At 39.5% G+C, this 20,190-nt stretch overlaps 2 protein-coding genes across 3 annotated transcripts; one reads left to right on the top strand and one right to left on the bottom strand.

The window, feature by feature from the left end:
• Window positions 1-9,683: 9,683 nt before the first annotated feature.
• LOC131474474 (uncharacterized) lies at window positions 9,684-12,110 on the bottom strand. Its single transcript, XM_058652355.1, has 2 exons — window positions 11,802-12,110; window positions 9,684-11,218 (listed from the first exon to the last, which is right to left on the bottom strand). The coding sequence occupies exons 1-2, from the start codon at window positions 11,974-11,976 to the stop codon at window positions 10,464-10,466; spliced, it is 930 nt and encodes a 309-aa protein (XP_058508338.1). The 5' UTR covers window positions 11,977-12,110; the 3' UTR covers window positions 9,684-10,463.
• Window positions 12,111-14,543: 2,433 nt separating this feature from the next.
• On the top strand, window positions 14,544-20,046 carry LOC131474473 (high-affinity choline transporter 1-like). Of its 2 annotated transcripts, none has more exons than XM_058652354.1 (8): window positions 14,544-14,875; window positions 15,825-15,938; window positions 17,052-17,207; window positions 17,874-17,962; window positions 18,105-18,248; window positions 18,623-18,776; window positions 18,859-19,076; window positions 19,149-20,046. In XM_058652354.1, exons 1-8 carry the CDS (start codon window positions 14,692-14,694, stop codon window positions 19,659-19,661), a joined length of 1,572 nt encoding a protein of 523 aa, XP_058508337.1. In that variant the 5' UTR covers window positions 14,544-14,691; the 3' UTR covers window positions 19,662-20,046. The 2 variants fall into 2 exon arrangements, with proteins under 2 accessions (XP_058508337.1, XP_058508336.1); XM_058652353.1 differs by having other exon boundaries at window positions 17,814-17,962.
• Window positions 20,047-20,190: the final 144 nt, after the last annotated feature.

The raw sequence follows: 20,190 nt of genomic DNA, 5'->3' as shown, positions 1-20,190 counted from the left end.
GTCCAAAATGAGACAAAAATGTCAAGGTTTAGTATGTCGTCCAAAATGTGACAAAAAAGTCATAGTATTGTATGTCGTCCAAAATCAGTCAAAAAAGTCATAGTATTGTATGTCGTCCAAAATCAGTCAAAAATGTCAAGGTTTAGTATGTCGTCCAAAATGTGACAAAAAAGTCATAGTATTGTATGTCGTCCAAAATCAGTCAAAAAAGTCATAGTATTGTATGTCGTCCAAAATCAGTCAAAAAAGTCATAGTTAAGTATGTCGTCCAAAATGTGACAAAAAAGTCTTACTTTAGTATTTCGTCCAAAATGAGACAAAAATGCCATAGTTTAGTTTGTTGTCCAAAATGAGACAAAAATGTCATACTTTAGTATGTGGTCCAAAATGTGACAAAAAGTCATAGTTTAGTATGTCGTCCAAAATGAGACAAAAATGTCATAGTTAAGTATGTCGTCCAAAATTAGACAAAAATGTCATACTTTAGTATGTCGTCCAAAATGAGACAAAAATGTCATAGTTTAGTATGTCCTCCAAAATGAGACAAAAAAGTCATACTTTAGTATTTCGTCAAAAATGAGACAAAAAAGTCATAGTTTAGTATGTCATCCAAAATGAGACAAAAATGTCATAGTTTAGTATGTCGTCCAAAATTAGATAAAAATGTCATAGTTTAGTATTTCGTCCAAAATGTGACAAAAAAGTCATACTTTAGTATGTCGTCCAAAATAAGACAAAAAAGTCATAGTTTAGTATCTTGTCCAAAATGAGACAAAAAAGTCATAGTATTGTATGTCGTCCAAAATCAGTCAAAAAAGTCATAGTTGAGTATGTCGTCCAAAATGAGACAAAAAAGTCATAGTTTAGTATGTCGTCCAAAATGAGACAAAAATGTCATAGTTTAGTATGTCGTCCAAAATGAGACAAAAAAGTCATAGTATTGTATGTCGTCCAAAATCAGTCAAAAAAGTCATAGTATTGTATGTCGTCCAAAATCAGTCAAAAAAGTCATAGTTAAGTATGTCGTCCAAAATGTGACAAAAAAGTCTTACTTTAGTATTTCGTCCAAAATGAGACAAAAATGCCATAGTTTAGTTTGTTGTCCAAAATGAGACAAAAATGTCATACTTTAGTATGTGGTCCAAAATGTGACAAAAAGTCATAGTTTAGTATGTCGTCCAAAATGAGACAAAAATGTCATAGTTAAGTATGTCGTCCAAAATTAGACAAAAATGTCATACTTTAGTATGTCGTCCAAAATGAGACAAAAATGTCATAGTTTAGTATGTCCTCCAAAATGAGACAAAAAAGTCATACTTTAGTATTTCGTCAAAAATGAGACAAAAAAGTCATAGTTAAGTATGTCGTCCAAAATGTGACAAAAAAGTCATAGTTTAGTATGTCGTCCAAAATTAGATAAAAATGTCATAGTTTAGTATTTCGTCCAAAATGTGACAAAAAAGTCATACTTTAGTATGTCGTCCAAAATGAGACAAAAAAGTCATAGTTTAGTATGTCATCCAAAATGAGACAAAAAAGTCATAGTTTAGTATGTCGTCCAAAATGAGACAAAAATGCCATAGTTTAGTATGTCGTCCAAAATGAGACAAAAATGCCATAGTTTAGTATGTCGTCCAAAAAGCCATAGTTTAGTATGTCGTCCAAAATGAGACAAAAATGCCATAGTTTAGTATGTCGTCCAAAATGAGACAAAAATGTCAAGGTTTAGTATGTCGTCCAAAATGTGACAAAAAAGTCATAGTATTGTATGTCGTCCAAAATCAGTCAAAAAAGTCATAGTTAAGTATGTTGTCCAAAATGTGACAAAAAAGTCATACTTTAGTATTTCGTCCAAAATGAGACAAAAAAAGTCATAGTTAAGTATGTCGTCCAAAATGAGACAAAAATGTCATAGTTAAGTATGTCGTCCAAAATGAGACAAAAATGTCATAGTTTAGTATATCGTCCAAAATGAGACAAAAAAGTCATAGTTTAGTAAGTCGTTCAAAATGAGACAAAAATGCCATAGTTTAGTATGTCGTCCAAAATGAGACAAAAATGCCATAGTTTAGTATGTTGTCCAAAATGTGACAAAAAAGTCATACTTTAGTATGTCGTCCAAAATGTGACAAAAAAGTCTTACTTTAGTATGTCGTCCAAAATGAGACAAAAAAGTCATACTTTAGTATGTCGTCCAAAATGAGACAAAAATGTCATAGTTAAGTATGTCGTCCAAAATGAGACAAAAAGTCATAGTTTGGTATGTCGTCCAAAATGAGACAAAAATGTCATACTTTAGTATGTCGTCCAAAATGAGACAAAAATGTCATAGTTTAGTATATCGTCCAAAATGAGACAAAAAGTCATAGTTTGGTATGTCGTCCAAAATGAGACAAAAATGTCATAGTTTAGTATATCGTCCAAAATGAGACAAAAAAGTCATAGTTTAGTAAGTCGTTCAAAATGAGACAAAAATGTCATAGTTTAGTATGTCGTCCAAAATGAGACAAAAATGTCAAAGTTTAGTATGTGGTCCAAAATGTGACAAAAAAGTCATACTTTAGTATGTCGTCCAAAATGTGACAAAAAAGTCATACTTTAGTATGTTGTCCAAAATGAGACAAAAATGTCATAGTTAAGTATGTCGTCCAAAATGAGACAAAAAGTCATAGTTTGGTATGTCGTCCAAAATGAGACAAAAATGTCAAAGTTTAGTATGTGGTCCAAAATGTGACAAAAAAGTCATACTTTAGTATGTCGTCCAAAATGTGACAAAAAAGTCATACTTTAGTATGTCGTCCAAAATGAGACAAAAATGTCATAGTTAAGTATGTCGTCCAAAATGAGACAAAAAGTCATAGTTTGGTATGTCGTCCAAAATGAGACAAAAATGTCATAGTTTAGTATGTCGTCCAAAATGTTAAAAAAATGTCATAGTTTAGTATATCGTCCAAAATGAGACAAAAAAGTCATAGTTTAGTAAGTCGTTCAAAATGAGACAAAAATGTCATAGTTTAGTATGTGGTCCAAAATGTGACAAAAAGTCATACTTTAGTATGTCGTCCAAAATGAGACAAAAAAGTCATACTTTAGTATGTCGTCCAAAATGAGACAAAAATGTCATAGTTAAGTATGTCGTCCAAAATGAGACAAAAAGTCATAGTTTGGTATGTCGTCCAAAATGAGACAAAAAAGTCATAGTTTAGTATGTCGTCCAAAATGTTAAAAAAATGTCATAGTTTAGTATATCATCCAAAATGAGACAAAAAAGTCATAGTTTAGTAAGTCGTTCAAAATGAGACAAAAATGCCATAGTTTAGTATGTCGTCCAAAATGAGACAAAAATGCCATAGTTTAGTATGTCGTCCAAAAGTCATAGTTTAGTATGTCGTCCAAAATAAGACAAAAAAGTCATAGTTTAGTATGTTGTCCAAAATGAGACAAAAAAGTCATAGTTGAGTATGTCGTCCAAAATGAGACAAAAAAGTCATAGTTTAGTATGTCGTCCAAAATGAGACAAAAATGTCAAGGTTTAGTATGTCGTCCAAAATGTGACAAAAAAGTCATAGTATTGTATGTCGTCCAAAATCAGTCAAAAAAGTCATAGTATTGTATGTCGTCCAAAATCAGTCAAAAATGTCAAGGTTTAGTATGTCGTCCAAAATGTGACAAAAAAGTCATAGTATTGTATGTCGTCCAAAATCAGTCAAAAAAGTCATAGTATTGTATGTCGTCCAAAATCAGTCAAAAAAGTCATAGTTAAGTATGTCGTCCAAAATGTGACAAAAAAGTCTTACTTTAGTATTTCGTCCAAAATGAGACAAAAATGCCATAGTTTAGTTTGTTGTCCAAAATGAGACAAAAATGTCATACTTTAGTATGTGGTCCAAAATGTGACAAAAAGTCATAGTTTAGTATGTCGTCCAAAATGAGACAAAAATGTCATAGTTAAGTATGTCGTCCAAAATTAGACAAAAATGTCATACTTTAGTATGTCGTCCAAAATGAGACAAAAATGTCATAGTTTAGTATGTCCTCCAAAATGAGACAAAAAAGTCATACTTTAGTATTTCGTCAAAAATGAGACAAAAAAGTCATAGTTTAGTATGTCATCCAAAATGAGACAAAAATGTCATAGTTTAGTATGTCGTCCAAAATTAGATAAAAATGTCATAGTTTAGTATTTCGTCCAAAATGTGACAAAAAAGTCATACTTTAGTATGTCGTCCAAAATAAGACAAAAAAGTCATAGTTTAGTATCTTGTCCAAAATGAGACAAAAAAGTCATAGTATTGTATGTCGTCCAAAATCAGTCAAAAAAGTCATAGTTGAGTATGTCGTCCAAAATGAGACAAAAAAGTCATAGTTTAGTATGTCGTCCAAAATGAGACAAAAATGTCATAGTTTAGTATGTCGTCCAAAATGAGACAAAAAAGTCATAGTATTGTATGTCGTCCAAAATCAGTCAAAAAAGTCATAGTATTGTATGTCGTCCAAAATCAGTCAAAAAAGTCATAGTTAAGTATGTCGTCCAAAATGTGACAAAAAAGTCTTACTTTAGTATTTCGTCCAAAATGAGACAAAAATGCCATAGTTTAGTTTGTTGTCCAAAATGAGACAAAAATGTCATACTTTAGTATGTGGTCCAAAATGTGACAAAAAGTCATAGTTTAGTATGTCGTCCAAAATGAGACAAAAATGTCATAGTTAAGTATGTCGTCCAAAATTAGACAAAAATGTCATACTTTAGTATGTCGTCCAAAATGAGACAAAAATGTCATAGTTTAGTATGTCCTCCAAAATGAGACAAAAAAGTCATACTTTAGTATTTCGTCAAAAATGAGACAAAAAAGTCATAGTTAAGTATGTCGTCCAAAATGTGACAAAAAAGTCATAGTTTAGTATGTCGTCCAAAATTAGATAAAAATGTCATAGTTTAGTATTTCGTCCAAAATGTGACAAAAAAGTCATACTTTAGTATGTCGTCCAAAATGAGACAAAAAAGTCATAGTTTAGTATGTCATCCAAAATGAGACAAAAAAGTCATAGTTTAGTATGTCGTCCAAAATGAGACAAAAATGTCATACTTTAGTATGTCGTCCAAAATGAGACAAAAATGTCATAGTTTAGTATATCGTCCAAAATGAGACAAAAAAGTCATAGTTTAGTAAGTCGTTCAAAATGAGACAAAAATGTCATAGTTTAGTATGTCGTCCAAAATGAGACAAAAATGTCAAAGTTTAGTATGTGGTCCAAAATGTGACAAAAAAGTCATACTTTAGTATGTCGTCCAAAATGTGACAAAAAAGTCATACTTTAGTATGTTGTCCAAAATGAGACAAAAATGTCATAGTTAAGTATGTCGTCCAAAATGAGACAAAAAGTCATAGTTTGGTATGTCGTCCAAAATGAGACAAAAATGTCAAAGTTTAGTATGTGGTCCAAAATGTGACAAAAAAGTCATACTTTAGTATGTCGTCCAAAATGTGACAAAAAAGTCATACTTTAGTGTGTTGTCCAAAATGAGACAAAAAAGTCATACTTTAGTATGTCGTCCAAAATGAGACAAAAATGTCATAGTTAAGTATGTCGTCCAAAATGAGACAAAAAGTCATAGTTTGGTATGTCGTCCAAAATGAGACAAAAATGTCATAGTTTAGTATGTCGTCCAAAATGTTAAAAAAATGTCATAGTTTAGTATATCGTTCAAAATGAGACAAAAATGACATAGTTTAGTATGTCGTCCAAAATGAGACAAAAATGCCATAGTTTAGTATGTCGTCCAAAAGTCATAGTTTAGTATGTCGTCCAAAATAAGACAAAAAAGTCATAGTTTAGTATGTTGTCCAAAATGAGACAAAAAATCATAGTATTGTATGTCGTCCAAAATCAGTCAAAAAAGTCATAGTTGAGTATGTCGTCCAAAATGAGACAAAAAAGTCATAGTTTAGTATGTCGTCCAAAATGAGACAAAAATGTCAAGGTTTAGTATGTCGTCCAAAATGTGACAAAAAAGTCATAGTATTGTATGTCGTCCAAAATCAGTCAAAAAAGTCATAGTATTGTATGTCGTCCAAAATCAGTCAAAAAAGTCATAGTTAAGTATGTCGTCCAAAATGTGACAAAAAAGTCATACTTTAGTATTTCGTCCAAAATGAGACAAAAATGCCATAGTTTAGTATGTTGTCCAAAATGAGACAAAAATGTCATACTTTAGTATGTGGTCCAAAATGTGACAAAAAGTCATACTTTAGTATGTCGTCCAAAATGAGACAAAAATGTCATAGTTTAGTATGTCGTCCAAAATGTGACAAAAAAGTCATAGTATTGTATGTCGTCCAAAATCAGTCAAAAAAGTCATAGTATTGTATGTTGTCCAAAATCAGTCAAAAAAGTCATAGTAAAGTATGTCGTCCAAAATGTGACAAAAAAGTCATACTTTAGTATTTCGTCCAAAATGAGACAAAAAAGTCATAGTATTGTATGTCGTCCAAAATCAGTCAAAAAAGTCATAGTATTGTATGTCGTCCAAAATCAGTCAAAAAAGTCATAGTAAAGTATGTCGTCCAAAATGTGACAAAAAAGTCATACTTTAGTATTTCGTCCAAAATGAGACAAAAAAGTCATAGTTTAGTATGTCATCCAAAATGAGACAAAAAAGTCATACTTTAGTATGTCGTCCAAAATTAGATAAAAATGTCATAGTTTAGTATCTCGTCCAAAATGTGACAAAAAAGTCATACTTTAGTATGTCGTCCAAAATGAGACAAAAAAATCATAGTTTAGTATGTCGTCCAAAATTAGATAAAAATGTCATAGTTTAGTATCTCGTCCAAAATGAGACAAAAAAGTCTTTCTTTATTATTTCGTCCAAAATGAGACAAAAAAGTCATAGTTTAGTATGTCGTCCAAACTGAGACAAAAAAAGTCATACTTTAGTATGTCGTCCAAACTGAGACAAAAAAAGTCATACTTTAGTATGTCGTCCAAAATGAGACAAAAAAGTCATAGTTTAGTATGTGGTCCAAACTGAGACAAAAATGTCATAGTTTAGCATGTCGTCCAAACTGAGACAAAAAGTCATACTTTAGTATGTAGTCCAAAATGAGACAAAAATGTCATAGTTTAGTATGTCGTCCAAAATGAGACAAAAAAGTCATATTATTGTATGTCCTCCAAACTGAGACAAAAAAGTCATACTTTAGTATGTCGTCCAAAATGTGACAAAAATGTCATAGGTTAGTATGTCGTCCAAAATGTGACAAAAATGTCATACTTTAGTATGTCGTCCAAAATGAGACAAAAAAGTCATAGTATTGTATGTCCTCCAAACTGAGACAAAAAGTCATAGTTTAGTATTTCGTCCCAAAAAAGTCATAGTTTAGTTTGTCGGCCAAAATGAGACAAAAATGTCATAGTTTAGTATGTCCTCCAAACTGAGACAAAAAAAGTCATAGTTTAGTCTGTCGTCAAAATGAGACAATAAAGTCACAATATAGTATGTCGTCCAAAATCACTCAAAAAAGTCATAGTATAGTATGTTTGTTTATTTACTTATTTGAATAAATAAGGGACAATGCAAATTTACGAACATATCTGTAAAAGTGCCAGTTTTAGCTTCAAAGCGAGTTTTCAACTGTAGTCCCTGGGCGAAGGTGTGGAGATGCCAATAAAAGACATACACATTAGCAAATAAAAAAAAAGGTTAGTCCATTTCTTAAATGGTCCAGGTGCCTCTGTCTCACCTGGACAGAGGCAGCGGTGCTGTGAGAATTACATTCTTGGATTTCTCCAGCGCCTTCAACACCATCCAGCCTCTGCTCCTGAGGGACAAGCTGTCCGGGATGGGAGTGGGTTCACACCTAGTTGCCTGGATAAGTGACTACCTGACCGGCCGACCCCAGTATGTGAGACTGGGGGAATGCAGGTCTTACATGGTGGTCAGCAACACGGGGGCGCCGCAGGGGACTGTGCTCTCTCCTGTCTTGTTTACCCTGTACACGTCTGACTTTCAGCACAACTCAGAGCTCTGCCATGTACAGAAATTTGCGGACGACACAGCCATTGTTGGCTGTATCAGGAGCGGAAACGAGGATGAGTACAGGGAGCTCATCCAGGACTTCGTCAAATGGTGTGACAACAATCATCTGCTCCTAAACACCACCAAGACCAGGGAGATGGTTGTGGATTTCCGGAGATCCAGGGTGCACCCAGAACCAGTTCTTATCAAGGGGGACTGTGTGGAGGTGGTGCACACCTACAAATACCTGGGAGTATAGCTGGATGACAGGCTGGACTGGACCACCAACACAGATGCTCTGTGCAGGAAAGGACAGAGTCGTCTGTACTTCCTTAGAAGGCTGGCATCCTTCAACGTCTGCAGGAAGCTGCCACAGACCTTCTACCAGTCTGTGGTAGCGAGTGCCCTCCTGTACTCAGTGGTGTGCTGGGGGGGCAGCCTAAAGAAGAAGGACGCTTCACGCCTGGACAAACTAATAAGGAAGGCAGGCTCTGTTGTAGGCACAGAACTGGACAGTCTGACATCCATAGCTGAGCGACGTACACTCAACAGGCTCCTGTCCATCATAGACAATCCACACCATCCACTACACAGCACCATACACAGACAGAGGAGCAGCTTCAGTGACAGACTGCTGTCAATGTCCTGCTCCACAGAAAGACTGAGGAGATCTTTCCTCACCCATGCCATCAGACTCTTCAACCTGCATCATACATGACACATACACGCAAGCACACATGTACATCTCATTCTACAACGCCTTTATATTTTTTATATATTTTTTCTTTTTTCCTTTTTATACATATGTTTCAGTTTATATTTAGACTGTACATAGACCTGCATGCCTCTTATGTTTCTATCGTGTAACATATTCTGGAGCTGCTGAACTGTGAATTTCTCTGTGACATGAATAAAGTATCTATCTATCTATCTATCTAAATATCAACAGCACATGAGACAAAGTGACAAATCACATTCAACAAGTGTGACATACAGAGACACAGAAAAAAAAAAAAAACTTTATCATTATCTTCTAATGAGTGCAATGTTGGTTAGATTTGAGGCAGACTTTTGTGTCTTCCAAAATGAGACAAAAGTCATAGTATAATAGTATGTTGTCCAAAATGTGACAAAAACGTCATGGAATAGTATGTCGTCCAAAATCACTCACTCAAAAAAATCATAGTTTTGTATGTCGACCAAATTGAGACAAAAAAGTCATAGTATAGTATGTCGTCCAAAATCAGGCAAAAAAGTGAAGTATCTGACTTGGGTTAACACAGCTACTAACAGTCTCGACTACGTTAAGATGTGCATTCCATTGAAGTTGAAAAGTAACAAGCAAACCCCTCATTGGCCTTCATAATAATGACAACGTTACGACACGTTTATGGGTCAGACCTGGGTCAGTCCTAGATAAGGCTTGTTAATGAAAGACAGATACTTCCTATATTGGAAATAAGGAGTCCCAAGGTCAAACCTGTTGTTGATTCATAACATTTACGATCAGGTGTTGAACAGGAAGGGGAGGTCGGAGAAACCCTTAAAAGTATGGACCTGCTCCTATGCAGGCAGAATTGTTCAGAGGTTCAGCAGGAACGTTCTCCCAAGCTGCTGCAGAGCTTGGTCTGATGTCTGACTTAACCAAATAAAATCCCAGAGGGGTTCTTTCTACATCATCAACTCATCACCTATTGTTCGTAAGAAGAAGGAAGCCTGACTAAAAACGACAAAAGTCAGAGTATAGTATGTCGACCAAAATGAGACAAAAAAGTCATAGTATAGTATGTCTTCCAAATGTCGTTCAAAATCAGTCTAATGAAAATCTGTCATTCATTTAAAAGGATTTCAGTGGATTTAAAGTCATAATTAAGACCAAAAAAAAAAGTTCAGCCAGTTAACAAAGATGTTTTTAAACCACTCACTCTCCCACACCAAAGTCAATAGAGAAAATCAGTGATTTTAGCTCACAGGGACACAGGAGATGCTGGTCCTCTGCTGCCTTGTGTGGTCACTTTGTGTCACTGAGGTCAATCTGAACAAAAGATTTTCAAATGCCGAAGTGACAAAATCAGACATTTGAACTCAGTGATGGAGGCAGCAGTGGATCAACAACTCCTGTGTGTGTGAAGTTAAAATCACTGATTTTCTCTATGGACTTTGGTGTGGGAGAGTGAGTGGTTAAAAAATTCTGGTTTCCTGTTGGGAATGTTTGACTAACTTTCAAATAAATAAGTAAAAATGCATTTCCTACATCGTAGAATTACGCAGGCGTAGAGTCACAGACTCTGGTTAAAAATCAGTTTTTCCTCGTGTCCCTGGTGTCTCTGTGTCTTCTGCTAGATCTTTTCTTGGGGACAGAAACATTCTCCATTTATGAAGTCTCAGTACCTGAGACAAGAGTCAACACATGGTTTCAACTGGACTTATAGATGTGTCCTTTTCAAAACCTGGTCACAGTGTCCACAGTCTCAGCGACAGTGTTGATAGTCGTCCTCGTGTCCTCCTGCTGGTCCGGTCTTTGGCAGCAGGGCAGAGCCTGCAGAACCTCTTTGAAGCCTTTGGTCATGAAGATGTAGATGAACGGGTCGACCAGAGGACTGAGGTAGAGCAGCAGGTGAGACACCAGCTCCAGGTAACACACCGCGTCCTTGAAGGACAGAGCCCGCAGCAGGACGCTGAGGATGAAGGGACCGTACAGGACGGTGTAGTTGGCCCAGATTGCACCGATCCCCAACACCGTCCTCCTGCGCGCCGGTGTTGGGCGGTTGGACGTGGAGCAGGTCAGGGCTCGCCAGGAGTCCACGGTGAAGAAGAGGAGGAAGGGGAACGGGACGAGCAGAGCCACGGCAAACCAGAAATCGTACTCCAGCACCGCCAGAGCCAGGACGCCCAGTGGCGCCGCCCACGCCGCCAAGGCGACCACGGGGGAGCGGCGGACGCTGGCGCAGCAGCCGAGACACTGAGGGTAGACCACGGAGACGTGAAGCTTCTGGGCTATGAAGGACATCAGGGTGATGTTAGAGATGACTCCAAAGTTGAAGATGAAGTCGGTGGAGCTGGAGGAGACGACGGTGCCGCTGTCCACGTCCTGGTCCACGTCCTGGTCCACATCCTGGTCTCCGCGTGGACGACCCAAGAAACTGATGATGTCAGAGACCAGGAGGAAAATGACATGGATGGGAATTTTATTTCCTCCTAGAAAATACAAACAAGTTAGCAGAGTTAGCATAGTTAGCACGGAAAGTTTACCTGTACGATATTTTCTTTTCTTTTTGTTCTTAAATCATTTCAAGTAACAAAGTACAAATACTTTGTACAACCTTCAGTTGAAAGACAATTCACTCACTCACTTGTGCGTGTGTGTGTGTGTGTGTGTGTGTGTGTGTGTGTGGAGCAGGAGAGCGGTCAGTCTGACCCTCATTTCCTGTACTTTTTTGACTTGTAAACATTAACTTTGTCTAAAACTGAGTTTCACTCGTTAACCAATAATAAAGTTTAGAATCACAACAAACAAACATGGATGTGCTGCTTCCCTGACCTTTGACCTTCCATCCACAAAATCCACGTCAACACCTGTCACATAATCTGAGATTATAATTGTCCATATCTCGTAGTACGTTGTTTTAATGTATAAATGGACTAACTCATCTTCTCCTGTGACACAAAAGTCCCTGAAATGTCCCTTAAAAACCACGTTGTGTTTGCGGCGACCTCTTGACGACCTCTTGACGACCTCTTGACGACCTCTGCTCAGCTGTTTTTGTGTTTGTGGACAAACCTGAGGACACTTTCTTCAGGGCGTAAATAGCCATGGCGATGGCGGGCAGCCCGACACTGAAGGTCAGCCAGTTGATCACCGTGGCGACCTGAGCCGCCGCAGAGGTCGCGGTGGCGTTGGCGGTGATGTTGGCGAGCGCGTGCACAGCTGTGGTCTGTGAGCGAGCGTCGGCCATGACACGTTCTGTGAGGTTCTATTTCTGTCTGAGAGCTGCTGCAGGTGTGATGACCACGCCGTTACTATGGAAACAAGGAGCAGCAACATCCTGAGCGACACACCCACACACACACGTGTACATGTCATAACCTGACGCTGTTTGTGAAGTTACTCCTGTAACTTTAAATGACAAAATAAATGTTTCTATGGTGATTTATATTTATTATATGATATTATATTTATTATTTATTATAAGTCACTTTTAAACGTTTGGAAGTTGTATCTATAATCATGTTTCTGTCAAATGAGATCGCTAACGTCTACATTAACGTCATTCCCAGGTCTGATCTCCGACTTCTGAATTCCGACATTAACGGAACACGTAGCATTACAGAAATATTCACAAACTTAAAAATAAATAAAAACATCATCTAATAAAAAAATTCAACTTTATTTTTAGCATTTTGGAAGATTACGCTGAGTCGTCATTGTCTTACCTGTAATAATCGCTGAGTCGTCTTTGTCTTACCTGTAATAATCACTGAGTCATCGCTGGCTTACCTGTAATAATTTCTGAGTCGTCATTGTCTTACCTGTAATAACCGCTGAGTCGTCGTCGTCGTCTTACCTGTAATAATCGTTGAGTCGTCCTCGTCGTCTTACCTGTAATAATCGTTGAGTCGTCGTCGTCGTCTTACCTGTAATAATCGTTGAGTCTTCTTTGTCTTACCTGTAATAATCGCTGAGTCGTCGTCGTTGTCTTACCTGTAATAATCGCTGAGTCTTCTTTGTCTTACCTGTAATAATCGCTGAGTCGTCGTCGTCGTCTTACCTGTAATAATCGCTGAGTCGTCCTCGTCGTCCTCGTCGTCTTACCTGTAATAATCGCTGAGTCGTCCTCGTCGTCCTCGTCGTCTTACCTGTAATAATCGTTGAGTCTTCTTTGTCTTACCTGTAATAATCGCTGAGTCGTCGTCGTTGTCTTACCTGTAATAATCGCTGAGTCTTCTTTGTATTACCTGTAATAATCGCTGAGTCGTCGTCGTTGTCTTACCTGTAATAATCGCTGAGTCTTCTTTGTATTACCTGTAATAATCGCTGAGTCGTCGTCGTCGTCTTACCTGTAATAATCGTTGAGTTGTCGTCGTTGTCTTAACTGTAATAATCGCTGAGTCGTCGTCGTCTTACCTGTAATAATCGCTGAGTCGTCGTCGTCTTACCTGTAATAATCGCTGAGTCGTCGTTGTCTTACCTGTAATAATCGATGAGTCTTCTTTGTCTTACCTGTAATAATCGCTGAGTCGTCGTCGTTGTCTTACCTGTAATAATCGTTGAGTCTTCTTTAACTTACCTGTAATAATCGCTGAGTCGTCGTCGCTGTCTTACCTGTAATAATCGCTGAGTCTTCTTTGTATTACCTGTAATAATCGCTGAGTCGTCGTCGTCGTCTTACCTGTAATAATCGTTGAGTCGTCGTCGTTGTCTTACCTGTAATAATCGCTGAGTCGTCATCGTCGTCTTACCTGTAATAATCGTTGAGTCGTCGTACCTGTAATAATCGCTGAGTCGTCATCGTCGTCTTACCTGTAATAATCGTTGAGTCGTCGTACCTGTAATAATCGCTGAGTCGTCGTCGTAGTCTTAACTGTAATAATCGCTGAGTCGTCGTCGTCTTAACTGTAATAATCGCTGAGTCGTCGTCGTCGTCGTCGTCTTACCTGTAATAATCGCTGAGTCGTCGTTGTCTTACCTGTAATAATCGATGAGTCGTCGTCCTTCCATGGAAATGTTCCAATGTTTGGTTTAAGACTGAAAGAGTCCGAGGACAGAGTCTGAGGTCTGAGGACAGAGTGTGAGGACAGAGTCTGAGGACAGAGTCTGGTCAGGTTTCTCTCGTCTGAGCTGATTTGAATGTTAGTCTTAAACTCGTCATTTCACATTTGCATCAAACACTTTATCTCTAAAACATTCATGTGTTCATCTTCTTTATTTAAAGGAACAGTGCAGCAATAATGACTGACAAATGGTTCAGTCTGATTAATGTTTTTGTCAGTTAATGATCTGCTCTGTGTTTGTGTTGGACTGAAGGACAATGTCCTCTGAATGTGTCCTCTCCTATATATACCGTGTGGCGGGCACTCAGGGGTGTGTTCTCTCACCCAGTTGGTTTCTGGGTAAGGGGTGGTTCTGGGTTATATATATATATCTGCTGTATGGGGCACATGTGCTCATACTGAATAAACCTGGGAAACTCACCAACGTCTCAGCCTGCCACAACATATATATATATATATATATACATACAGTATATATACAGTATATATACAGTATATGCATCTCACACTCACACATACACACGTGACTCTCACACACACACGTGCCTCTCACACACACACACACACACACACACACACGTGCCTCTCACACACACACACACACACAAGTGCCTCTCACACACACACACACACGTGCCTCTCACACACACACGTGCCTCTCACACACACACACGTGCCTCTCACACACACACACACACACACACACACGGATACATGTCCCCCCTCTCACACACACACACACACACACACACACACACAGACAGACTGTGGTCAGTGTTGAGTCCACAGCAGCAGCAGCAGCAGCAGCAGCAGCAGCAGAAGACGAGTGTGAACCCTCCCTGACCCCCTCTGTGACCCCCTCTGTGAGCCCCTCTGTGACCCCCTCTGTGAGCGTTGTCATGGCGGTGAACGTGGCCGGTGTCGTCGTCATGGTGATGTTTTATCTGCTGGTTCTCGGCGTCGGTGTTTGGGCTTCAGTGAAATCTCAGCGAGAGGCGAAGAAAAACCGAGGAGACAAAACTGAGATGATTCTGCTGGGAAACCGAGGAATTAACCTGCTGGTCGGCACGTTCACCATGACAGGTGAGAGGGTGAGAGGGTGAGTGAGTGACAAATAAAAACATAATGACAGACTTTTCCAACAAGAAACTGAAGTTTGTAAACCACTCACTCTCCCACACTAAAGTCCATAGAGAAAATCAGTGATTTTAGCTGCTGGTCCTCTGCTGCCTCGTGTGGAAGTCTGTGTAAAAATGTGAGATAAAAATGTGAATGTGTTCTTAAAATGTTGCAGGCTTAATCTGATGTTGTTTCGTGGCTTAAACCTGTTTTTCAGCGAACCTTGTGAATCACTCACTCTCTCACACCAAAGTCCAGAGAGAAAATCAGTAGTTTTAACATCACACACACACACACACACACACACACACTGCTGAGTTGAAATGTCTGATTTTATGAATTCATCTTTTTAAAATCATTTGTTCAGATTGACCTCAGTGACACAAAGTGACCACACGAGGCAGCAGAGGAGCAGCAGCAGCTACGATCACTGATTTTCTCTATGAGAGTGAGTGATGTAAAAATGTCAGCCGAGATGAAGCAGTGAATTTTGAAAACTACAAGGTTCAGGGTTTGATTCCCAGTTCCACCTGTCTACATGTGTGTGTGTGCTTTATTCACACACACACACACACACACACACAATAACTTTAGCGATTAAAACGTCTGATTCAATGTTGTGTGTCTCTGTAAGTGTGTGTGTGTCTCTGTAAGTGTGTGTGTTTGTCAGGTCATGTGTCCTCGTGACCCTAAAATAAGGCGCGTGTTCCTGCACTGAGGCTCTCAGGTGTCTGTGTGTGCACAGGTGTGTGCGTGTGTGTGTGTGTGTGTGTGTGTGTGTGCGCGTGTGTGAGTGTGAACTAACAAGTGCTAAAGCTCTCATCAGGTTTGGTTTATGCCGTCGCTCTGACTGACGTCACATTACAGCTGTTGTTACTCAATATAAATGTGTGTGTGTGTGTGTGTGTCACAGCCACATGGGTTGGTGGTGGATTCATCGTGGGAACAGCAGAGGCCGTGTATAATCCGTCAATGGGTCTAATCTGGGCCGTGATGCCCGTCACAGCCACCATGTGTTTCATCATCGGTGAGACTTTCAAACTCTGGGTCACATGACAGACAGACTGACAGACAGACACTTTATTCTGACATCCTCAAAATTGTGTGTTGTTAGTAAATGTGGTAATAATCTGAGTGTTAATCTGGAACAGGAATGTAAATTATTAATTTTAAAATAAAATATGGATTTTTAAATTCAGGATGAAACCTAAAATCAGGGATTATTTTGATTTCAGGTTTAAACCTAAACCAGAGATTATTTAATGTTGGGATTAAACCTAAAAAACATGGATTTTTATATTCAGGATTAAACCTTAAAACCAGGGATTATTTAGATTTGGGGATTAAACCTAAAACCAGGGATTATTTTGATTTCAGGTTTAAACCTAAAACCAGAGATTATTTTAATGTTGGGATTAAACCTAAAAACATGGATTTTTATATTCACGATTAAACCTAAAACCAGGGATTATTTTGATTTTGGGATTAAACCTAAAACCAGAGATTATTTTAATTCAGGATTAAACCTAAAACCAGGGATTATTTTGATTTCAGGTTTAAACCTAAAACAAGGGATTATTTTGATTTTCGGATTAAACCTAAAACCAGGGATTATTTTGGTTTCAGTTTTAAACCTGAAACCAGAGAGTATTTAATGTTGGGATTACACCTCAAAAACATGGATTTTTATATTCACGATTAAGATTAAAACCAGGGATTATTTTGATTTTGGGATTAAACCTAAAACCAGAGATTATTTTAATTCAGGATTAAACCTAAAACCAGGGATTATTTTGATTTCAGGTTTAAACCTAAAACCAGAGATTATTTTAATGTTGGGATTAAACATAAAAACATGGATTTTTAAATTCAGGATTAAACCTAAAACCAGGGATTATTTTGATTTCAGGTTTAAACCTCAAACCAGAGATTATTTTAATGTTGGGATTAAACCTAAAAACATGGATTTTTATATTCACGATTAAACCTAAAACCAGGGATTATTTTGATTTTGGGATTAAACCTAAAACCAGAGATTATTTTAATTCAGGATTAAACCTAAAACCAGGGATTATTTTGATTTCAGGATTAAACCTTGAAATTAGACAAATGTTTCTGTGACGTCATGTGTTGTTTTCAGGAGGTCTTTTCTTCGCTGAGCCCATGAGGAAAAACAAATACGTGACAATGATGGATCCGTTCCAGACTAAATATGGAAAAATACCAACAGCTGCTCTGTCACTGGCCAGTCTAATCTCAGAGATTATGTGGGTGACAGGAACTCTGATAGGATTAGGTAAGACTGTGTGTGTGTGTGTGTGTGTGATAGCAGCTCTTTGCTGAGGTGTTGAGTGAACCATGAGTCACAACAGATACTGTTACTGGAGGATACTGTCCACTAGGGGGCGAACCACTTTATCTCACTGAGAAACTGACGTTTGTAAATCACTCACTCTCCCACACCAAAGTTCACAGACACACACACACACACTGCTGCCTCCGTCACTGATTTTTGTGAATTCGACTTTTGAAAAACTTAATTTATATTTACTTCAGTGACACAAAGTGACCACACGAGGCAGCAGAAATCACTGGTTTTCTCTGTGGACTTTAGTGAGGGAGAGTGAGTGGTGACGTGAACATATTGTTACATAGATTTATTTAGTTCAGTGGCTAAAGATATTCTGAAGGTCGACGTGTGTGTGTGTGCGTGTCTGTTTGCCTGTGTGTGTGCGTGTGTGTGTATGCATGCTTGTGTGTGTCTGTCTGTGTGTATGCGTGCTTGTGTGTGTGTGTGTGTGTGTGTCTGTCTGTTTGCGTGGGTGTGTCTGTGTGTGCGTGCGTGTCTGTGTGCGTGCGTGTGTGTCTGTCTGTGTGTGTGTGTGTGTGTGTGTGTTGACAGGTGTGACCATGAGTGTGATCCTGGATTTGTCGTACACTGCGAGTATCTGGATCTCTGCAGCTGTCGCCATCACCTACACTCTGATGGGCGGTCTTTACTCTGTGGCCTACACTGACATCGTACAGCTCATCCTCATCTTCATTAGCCTGGTGAGTCACAGCGCCCCCTGCTGCCCACTCAGTGACGCAGCAGCGCCTGCTGTCTCACGTTGTCGTCACTGTGAAGACTGGAGTGTTTGTTTACTGCTGTTGTTGTTGTTGTTGTTGTTGTTGTTGTTGTTGTTTGTCTCAGTGGCTGTGTGTCCCCTTTGCTCTGATGAGTCCTGCTGTGTTGGACATCAGAGAGACAGCGTCCAACTTCACCTTCCAGCCTCCGTGGGTCGGCAGTCTGGAGACGGACAGCGTCTGGAGGTGGATCGATAACTTCCTGCTGCTGGTACTTCTCACTCACAGGAGCTGCTGGTCCTCTGCTGCCTCGTGTGGTCACTTTGTGTCACTGAAGTAAATATAAGATTTTCAAAAGCCGAATTCACAAAAATCAGACATGTGAACTCAGTGATGGAGGCAAGCAGTGTGTGTGATGTTAAAATCACTGATTTCCTCTGTGGGCTTTGGTGTGGGAGAGTGAGTGGTTTACAAACGTCTGTCTCACAGTGAGATCAAGACGTGGACACGTGACGTAGATGTCGTAGACTTAAACTGGCAAAGATTTTATGAGCTAAAACTTTTCTTTTTCAATGTTTTTCATGTTTTCTCAGTGAATCTTGATCCAAACTCTTCTAACTTTTGCTTTACTTCTTATTTTCTGAGGGTTTGGGGAACTTGGGTCTGCAGAACTTCCACCAGAGGACGCTGTCTGCCGCGTCCTCGTCCACCGCTAAGGTCACCTGCTTCGCCGCCGCCTTCATCGTCCCCACGCTGGGAATCCCGCCCATCCTCCTCGGAGCAGCTGCTGCGTCGACAAGTAGGAATTTGATCACATGACGTCCTCAAATGACGGAGGCGATTTTTGGTTTTGCGTCACATGACCTTTTCCTGCTCCTCAGACTGGAACCTGACCTCGTACGGCTCGCCGTCCCCGTTTGACCGCGGTCAGACCGGACTGGTCCTGCCCCTTGTTCTGCAGCACCTCACGCCGACCTACATCTCCATCGTCGGCATTGGGGCGGTGGCTGCCGCCGTGATGTCATCAACCGACTCCGCCCTGCTGTCTGCGGCGTCCATCTTCACCTCCAACATCTACAAGACCGTCCTGAGGACACAGGTGAGGAAGGAGGAGAGGAAGCAGGAGAAGACGGAGGAGAGGATATAATAATGAAGTTTGTTTGTGGTGCAGGCGTCGGAGCAGGAGGTCCAGTGGGTGATCCGGGCCTCGGTGGTGCTGGTGGGTCTGGCGGGAACGTCACTCACCTTCCTGAACAACAGCGTCCTGATGATCTGGATCCTGCGCTCCGACCTCACATACACACTCATGCTGCCGCAGCTCGCCTGCGTCCTCTTCTTCGACGTCTCCAACGGCTACGGCGCTGTCGTGGGCGGAGCCGCCGGCGTGCTGCTGCGTGTGCTGAGCGGGGAGCCGCACCTCGGGCTCCCGCCTGTCATCCACTTCCCAGGGTGCACTCTGGTGGACGGCGTCTACGTGCAGCAGTCGCCGATCAGAACCATCTGCATGCTGTCCGCCGTGGCGGCCATTTTGTTCTTCTCCTTCCTGGCGTCTGTGCTTTTCAACAAAAACTTGATTTCTGACAAATGGGACATTTTTGACGTGAAGAAAACACTGCAGACACAAGGGGGCGCCAAACCTGACACCAGGGAGGCGTGTGAACTCACGTCAGAATTGACCTGTTAAAGGGATATTTGTGATGTTATTGATCTTTTAACAATGAAGGACATTCAGCTGCAGCGTGAACACGTTACTCACTGTGCTGAGCGCCACCTGTAGGCAGACAAACAGTAAAGTTTGTAATCCACTCACTCTCCCACACCAAAGCTCAGAGAAAATCAGTGATTTTAACATCACACACACACACACACACACACAGGAGTGCCGCCTCCATCACTAAGTTCAAAAACATAAAGTTTGTTATCGTTCTCATTATAATTATGATCACTATAATATTTATTTCTATTATTAAATCTGGACACTGAAGAGGACAGAATGGAGAGTTCTCACAATAACATAAAATGATGTGAGTTGTCATATTTCTGTGTCTAAATAAAGAAAATTATTTCAACTACAAAGACTATTATTATTATTATTATTATTATTATTATTATCATTAATAATTAAACGTCTTTGATTCAACGTAAAATATTTAGTCACCACAACCCAGAACCCTGAACACCAGATTATGTGGGATTATAAACAATCAACAAAT

This window comes from Solea solea, chromosome 15 (genome assembly GCF_958295425.1).
Source record: "Solea solea chromosome 15, fSolSol10.1, whole genome shotgun sequence".
Lineage (NCBI taxonomy): Eukaryota > Metazoa > Chordata > Actinopteri > Pleuronectiformes > Soleidae > Solea > Solea solea.
This window is presented reverse-complemented; position numbering and strand designations above follow the sequence as displayed.